The sequence below is a fragment of the Sinocyclocheilus grahami genome, unplaced genomic scaffold, assembly GCF_001515645.1.
Source record: "Sinocyclocheilus grahami isolate Dianchi unplaced genomic scaffold, SAMN03320097.WGS_v1.1 scaffold843.1, whole genome shotgun sequence".
NCBI lineage: Eukaryota > Metazoa > Chordata > Actinopteri > Cypriniformes > Cyprinidae > Sinocyclocheilus > Sinocyclocheilus grahami.
In genome coordinates, this window is record NW_015506022.1 from 75,301 (window position 1) to 83,079 (window position 7,779).

At 38.8% G+C, this 7,779-nt stretch overlaps 1 protein-coding gene across 3 annotated transcripts in view; it reads left to right on the forward strand.

The window, feature by feature from the left end:
- The first annotated feature begins 4,173 nt into the window (after nucleotides 1-4,173).
- LOC107562832 (PHD and RING finger domain-containing protein 1) overlaps nucleotides 4,174-7,779 on the forward strand; it is a 39,205-nt gene continuing 35,599 nt past the window's right edge. For all 3 annotated transcript variants that reach the window (XM_016247570.1, XM_016247569.1, XM_016247568.1), the window contains exons 1-4: nucleotides 4,174-4,249; nucleotides 4,906-5,044; nucleotides 6,402-6,524; nucleotides 7,015-7,202. In XM_016247570.1, coding sequence (XP_016103056.1) covers nucleotides 4,951-5,044; nucleotides 6,402-6,524; nucleotides 7,015-7,202 — 405 coding nt within the window. In that variant the 5' untranslated portion in view covers nucleotides 4,174-4,249; nucleotides 4,906-4,950. The remainder of the gene's footprint in view (nucleotides 4,250-4,905; nucleotides 5,045-6,401; nucleotides 6,525-7,014; nucleotides 7,203-7,779) is intronic.

Here is a 7,779-nt window from a genome sequence, read left to right on the forward strand (position 1 = left end):
TTGCCTGTGAGCGTCGACGGTTTGGTGGGTTTTCCCAGAGTTACAGCGGGGTGCGGCGCGTTCGGTTCTGCACGTCGTACTTTAGGAATGAACCATTTCCCGCGCACTTATTTCCCGCTTTTCTGACGTGTTCCTAGACGTGTTTACGCGTCGTACTTTGCGATTGATTTTTGAAAGTGGAATCTGCTGTAATTTTGCTCTGTTGATACAACTGTGCGTTAGTCCGTAGGTGTTTTAGGAAAGGAGAGCTCCCCCCGCGTCCCGCAGGTGGTTGGACTCTGTACAGTAAAGCCATGGAGCTAGTGTGGATGTGCACGTACGAGGGATGCAGAGAGAGATGGCGCGAAAAGTCATGTTGAAAATTAGAATGGCTTTTTATTTAATTTTTTTTGTAAGCTATCAGATAAAGCTGAGGATTTTGGGTTAAATATAAAGATATTTAGAGTTATTATGCAGTTTTCCAGTACAGGGAGGGCATTGAGTTGGCGTTTAAAAATAAACGGTCGATTTAGATGTAATAAATATACATATATATGATAAATATAATTAGCTTTACCGATCATTAAAGAAAGTAGTACAAAGCTGATTAGGGAGTGGGGAAGACACGAGAGGAACACTGATCTGTATACTGATGACTGGATTGCTGTTCTCTAGATCAGTGGACCGGAAGAAACGATCTGTTCGTGCTTCTGCGTTCACTAGCCAGATTTTTACATTCTCTCGCAACAGTATTGCATTCCCCAAAGAAACTTTTCATTCGCTTGCATGTGGGAGAAAAAAATTAAATTCGATCTCTCTTTTTTGTGTGTGTGTGTGTGCGTTTTTTGTTTTTGCAAGTATGCGTTCCCTCAAGAAACTTTGCATTGGAATGTTTTTTTTCTCTCATACCTCATTATTTTCGTAACAAATGCTTGAGTGAATGTAACATTTGTCGAGGAATTCAACATTTTTGCAAGCAAATGCTACGTTACTTAAAGGGGTCATATGATGTTGCTAAAAAGAACATTATTTTGTGTATTTGAAGTATTAAACTGAGGATAGTGCAGAAGTTCAGCTCACTTGCGCTACCCCAACCCTGCCCACTCCCCCGCAACTGCAACCTGACCTGCTTATGCAAAGCAGCGCTTGATTGACGTGGCAGTCAGCCAATAGCCGGCCGAGCTTCCCGCTGAAAGCCCGCCTGTTAAATGGAACTATCGAATTACAGCGTCGCAGGGGCTTGCCTGTGAGCGTCGACGGTTTGGTGGGTTTTCCCAGAGTTACAGCGGGGTGCGGCGCGTTCGGGTCTGCACGTCGTACTTTAGGAATGAACCATTTCCCGCGCACTTATTTCCCGCTTTTCTGACGTGTTCCTAGACGTGTTTACGCGTCGTACTTTGCGATAGATTTTTGAAAGTGGAATCTGCTGTAAATTTGCTCTGTTGATACAACTGTGCGTTAGTCCGTAGGTGTTTTAGGAAAGGAGCGCTCCCCCCGCGTCCCGCAGGTGGTTGGACTCTGTACAGTAAAGCCATGGAGCTAGTGTGGATGTGCACGTACGAGGGATGCAGAGAGATGGCGCGAAAAGTCATGTTGAAAATTAGAATGGCTTTTTATTTAATTTTTTTTGTAAGCTATCAGATAAAGCTGAGGATTTTGGGTTAAATATAAAGATATTTAGAGTTATTATGCAGTTTTCCAGTACAGGGAGGGCATTGAGTTGGCGTTTAAAAATAAACGGTCGATTTAGATGTAATAAATATACATATATATGATAAATATAATTAGCTTTACCGATCATTAAAGAAAGTAGTACAAAGCTGATTAGGGAGTGGGGAAGACACGAGAGGAACACTGATCTGTATACTGATGACTGGATTGCTGTTCTCTAGATCAGTGGACCGGAAGAAACGATCTGTTCGTGCTTCTGCATTCACTAGCCAGATTTTTACATTCTCTCGCAACAGTATTGCATTCCCCAAAGAAACTTTTCATTCGCTTGCATGTGGGAGAAAAAAATTAAATTCGATCTCTCTTTTTTGTGTGTGTGTGTGTGTGTGCGTTTTTTGTTTTTGCAAGTATGCGTTCCCTCAAGAAACTTTGCATTGGAATGTTTTTTTTCTCTCATACCTCATTATTTTCGTAACAAATGCTTGAGTGAATGTAACATTTGTCGAGGAATTCAACATTTTTGCAAGCAAATGCTACGTTACTTAAAGAGGTCATATGATGCTGCTAAAAAGAACATTATTTTGTGTATTTGGTGTAATGAAATGTGTTAATGTGGTTTAAGTTTAAAAAAACACATTATTTTCCACATACTGTACATTATTGTTTCTCCTCTATGCCCCGCCTTTCTGAAACGCGTCGATTTTCATAAAGCTCATCGGTCTGAAAAGCGAGGTGTGCTGTGATTGGCCAGCTATCCAGTGCGTTGTGATTGGCCGAATACCTCAAGTGCGTGACGGAAATGTTACGCCCCTCACCATACTGTGATGCCTGCGGCAACCACATGTGACGACCCCGGGCTGGACTCCGCTTCGTCCACGGTGAAAGCCGATCCGGCGAGCGACAGCGTGAAGTTGATGTATTTCCTCAGCGACCAGCACAGATCAGCTCTAGGCATGACGAAGCGGATATCGTCCTCTTTTGGAAGACCAAACAAAGTAGTTTCGCTTTCACAACGAAACACACAGCGTCTTCACGACATGGCGTGACAACAATACTACAGCGAGAATAAAAGTTACGCCTTCTTTCTTTACGTGAGCATTTGGGTGGTGTTATGCAAATCTTCCCACATAGTGAGGTAGACGTGTGGGGGCGTGTTAGAACGAGCAGTTTTTGGTCGGCGTGGCTGACTCTTAACTTTTATAAAGAATATCTCTTTGGATTTGAGACTTTAGTCTTTGCAACTTTACAGATCTTCTTTATGCACCAAGAGCTTGTAACACTCCAAAGAGAAAGGAAAGATTGAAATCGCATCATATGACCACTTTAATGGAACAATTGTTTTGCGAGAGAACGTGAACGTTTTGTGCGAGAATGGAAAAGTTTTGTGAGCGAAAGCAAAATTTCTCAGAAGTAGCCTACGCAAAACTTTTGCTGGGGAATTCAGTCGTTTTGTGAGAGAAAGCTAAAGTTTTGCGAGTGATGTGCGAGCGAGAGCGCAAAGCTTCTCAGGTGAATACAGTACAACATTTCTTGAGGAAGCATAATACTTTTGAGACGGGATGCAAAAGTTTTGCGATCAAATGCCGTGTTTCTCAGTGGAACGCAATATTTTTGAGAGAACGCAAAACTTTTGCAAGTTAACACAAAGTTTCACGTGGAAACACAATACATTTTTGCAAGTGAATGCAAAGCTTTTTGGGGAAACGCAAACGTTTTGGTGCAAGAATGCTAAAGTTTTGCGAGCGAACGCAAAGTTCCTTGTTTGAAAGCAACACTTCTGCAAGAGAACACAAAAACTTTACAAGTGAACGCAAAGTTTCTCAGGGGAATGCAAATGTTTTAAGAGAAAATGCAAATGTTTTGCAAGCGTATGCAAAAGATTTGCGAGAAAACTTCAAATGTTTTATGAGCGAATGCAAAGCTTCTTGAGGGAACGCAAAAGCATTTCAATGTAATGTTTCATCTCACCGTGTCCCATTCGGGCCTGGACCAGTCAATTGTTGTGAATTAGACTAATTTAGATCAGTTTTCATGCTCACACTGCTCATCTAAATAAATTATTTAATACTGTGATTAAAATGAGTGAATAATTTAATAGGGACAACAGCCCTATCAGAATTTACCAGTCGATTTAGAAAACGCATGTTGACCAGCAGGCGAAAAACAATATAGTTTAAATATATAAACAATATTTTATGAAATCATCGTGAATGCTAGTGAATTAAGCAAAAAAATAAATAAAAATAAATAACCAAAATGTAAACAGAATACCTGAAGAATGGTGGAAAGGGCTGTGTTTGTGTCACTATGGTCTTCAACAGCTGAAAGTTAGTTCATGAATATTAATCTAGGCATGCTAAATTTGCTTGGTAACCTTGCTCATTAATATTCATAAGCCCAAACCTTTACCCAAGTAGGCTTCGAATCTGTCAGCTGACCAGCGCCCACTTTCGGCCAATCGTAGAAAGCCTATTGGGCGGACCTCCCCGTCATCTAATTAATATTCATGAGCAGCTCCTTCCCGTCTGCGCCGGCAGAGCCGAAGACTAACGCCGTGTGGACTTCAAAACACAAATAATGTCTTACACAACCTCGCAGGGTAGGTGCAAATACTCCAAATTATAACTTCCCCGGTGATTTCAGTAAATGAGACAATTACCTCCTTTAAAAACTGCTTTATACTTCCTGGATGTGAAATTTAACAAAAATAGCTGATGAGTTAAATTTAGACTGAGGGCAAGAAACACAGCTAGCGTGTTAGCTTTAGCTCTAGCGCTCAATGCCCAGTTTCACAACATAAACTGACTTGGCTTTTTGCCGTGCTTATTTTTCATGTTTGCAATCCACCTCATTATAGCCTTCCTGGAGTGTGTAGTTTAAGTGAAGTATGGCAGTGTTTTTATCAGCTGGCTTGGTGTTAGCCGTTAGCATCAAGTCAGTAACATTGTTTCGTATAAATAAAGCATTGAGGGTCATGTGCGTTGAGCCATTTGTACCAAACTGTACAAAATTAAGACATTTATGAGGACATTTTAACGTGTCGTGCTAAAAAAAACATGATCTAAGGCATTAGTTTGTGATGGTGTGTCTATTGAAATTTGGCAATTTGATGTAGCAGGTGTTTTGCTGTATTATATCTATGATATGTTAAGATAAAGCTTCGATTATTAGGTTAATCTGCTGTATTAATGCTGTTAGGCATGGTATTTAAATGTTGGTCACATTTGGAGTGCATGTTGACCTTGTCTAATGCAGGTTGTTCAGTGCTGAGATCTATCTAGAGCAGACCAGAGCGTAACCATGGATGAGGAGGACAGCCAGGATGAGCTGATCAACAGGAACGTCTCCCACAGAAAAGGAAAAAGACCTGCCATGTCCATCATCTCTGATGACGGTTTGTAATCTTGCATCAATAAATGGAGCAACACAGGAAGTGTTGTATGCCCTAAATGATCTCTATCCATCCTGGAAAGCCTGATACATGAAATAATAGTCAGAAAAAATCGTATTTTAAGAAACAACAGTTTAAAGGGGTCATATGATGCTTGTTTTAAAGATCATTATTTGGTGTAACAGAATATGTTGACATGCTTTAATGTTCAAAAAACACATTATTTTTCAAATACTGTACATTATTGTAGGTCCTCTATGCCCCGCCTCTCTCAAACGCTTAGTTTTCTACAAAGTCCCGCCTTCCGACAAGCGCAGTCTGCTCTGATTGGCCAGCTGACCCAGTGCATTGTGATTGGCCAAACACCGCAAGCACTCGTCGGAAATGTAACGCCCCTTACCATAATCGCGAGCTTCATCTTTCAAAATAAATGTAAAGACAGAGCCCGAAAGGGGAACAGAGTCGCGTGACAGACACAGTGATGAAGCTGGTATGTGTTTGCAGTACACAAGCCACGGTTAAGACAGCTGACTCCACTGTGATGTGTGTCTCGCTCTCTCTCTCTCTCTCTCTCTCGCTCGCTCGCTCGCGCACACACCTGTGTTCTGTTGTAAGTGATCTTAAAGATTCCTAAATGCATCTACTTCTGGAAGGCCAAAATAAAGTGCTTTTGCTTTCGCCTAGAAACACACAGCGTCTCCCTGACATGCTGCTTCAACACTAACTGCGGTTACTGAAACCACGGTTTCTTTCTTTGCATGCACATTTGTGCACATTATGCAAATATTTCCACACAGTGAGGTAGACATGTGGGGCGTGTTAGAACGAGCCGTTTTAGCCGTTTTTTATTTATCTTAACTTTGATAAATAATATCTTTGGTTTTGAGACTTTAGTCTTTGCAACTTCAGGGATCTTATCTATGCACAATCAGCTTGTATCACTCCAAAGAGAAAGGAAAACTTGAAATCGCATCATATGACCCCTTTAAGACAAATTTAAAAATAAATAAATAAAGTTTGCATATGTTTTTGTATCATATTTGATACATAAAGCTTTTATGGCTGATATAATATGATACAATGTCACTAATAATATCAGAGTTATTCCTACATTTATTTTATAAAAATCAGTAAAGATTTCACAGCAAAAAGCTAGATGTTTGCGCAGTTTTTACTTGCTAAACTTTAACTGTTTTTAAACATGTTTCTTTTTGATACAGGCTTTATGCTGATGAGAGGCCTTAGAAATCTGTGTATGAGATATGATACAGTCAGGATTGCATTTAATAAATACATATTTTTATTCTGTTTTCTATTGTATTTTTAATGACTTCTCTTCCTGGATGTCACTGAAATTCAGAGGACAACTCCGCAGATGAGGGGGAATCGGAGGAAGGAGAAACAGGCAGCGAGGAAGATGATGACAACCAAGAGGAAGTGCTTGATGAAGACGAGGAGGAAGAAGATGAGGATGAAAGTGAAGGTAAGATTTAACTTCAACATGACTTTTTATTGACATCTTTATTGTTGTCAATTTTAGTTGATTATATGAACATTTTTATATTTTAAAAGTTTTTTGACTTCTAAATAAACCATTTGAATTAGCTATTTAATGATTTAAACGTCTGGCAGAATAATAATATCTTAATATTAATTATCTTCTTAGGGCCTTTTATCACAGCTAAATGTTAAGCTCATGATAAAATCTAAATGGACAGTTCATGTGTTTTTATGCAATATTGCAATGTTTAAAATAAATGATCTATGCTCACATCATTATTTTTTAAGATGTTTTCAACTTTACATTTTATTATGGAAATAAATACTAAAATGCATATCTAACCACATGATACAATGTTGTATCAGTCTTATAAAAGTGTTTTCCAACAGATAACTGATCATGTGGCACATTAATTGTTTGGAGTGGGAGGAAAAACACTGTTTTGTGTGTGTGTGTGTGTGTGTATCTTCAGATGAGGACTCTGGTAAAGTGCTGGAAGGAGCTGTAGGGAGTGTTGCTGTGGATGCAGCGGGTCTGAGCTCAGACGAGGACTCGGAGAAATGCCCCATCTGCCTGAACTCATTCCACGAGCAGCCCGTGGCCACGCCGGAGTCCTGCGAACACTACTTCTGCCTGGACTGCATCCTGGAGTGGTCAAATGTAAGACTGATGGGCTGTAACCGATTACATCACTCATGCATAAAGTTCTTGTCCATATTTGGTCATTGATTCTATACAGATATTCAGTATTATTCATAATACGCAGCTACGGGTAGCTGATGCAATAGTGTTCATAAGTGCTATTTTAGTATCGAAACAATGATACTATTATAGTTTTTATATTTTCCATTTGGATTTTTATTGTAGTTAAATTTTTTTGTTTAGTTTTATTTCAGTATTAGTTCTTTTTAGTGCTGTCAAACGATTAATGGCAGTTAACCGCATCCAAAATAAAAGTTTTTGTTTACATAATATATATGTGTGTGTGTGTACTGTGTATATTTATTTATATATAAATACACACACATGCATGTATATATTTAAGAAAAATTTTATATTTGTATATTAAATGTATTTATATATAATATAAATTATATGAATATAAATATATACATGTAAATATTTGTAAAAAATCTACTGTATTGAGTGTCTTTTATTTATTTATATATATATATATATATATATATATATATATATATATATACACACACACACACACACAGAGTGAGTACGGATA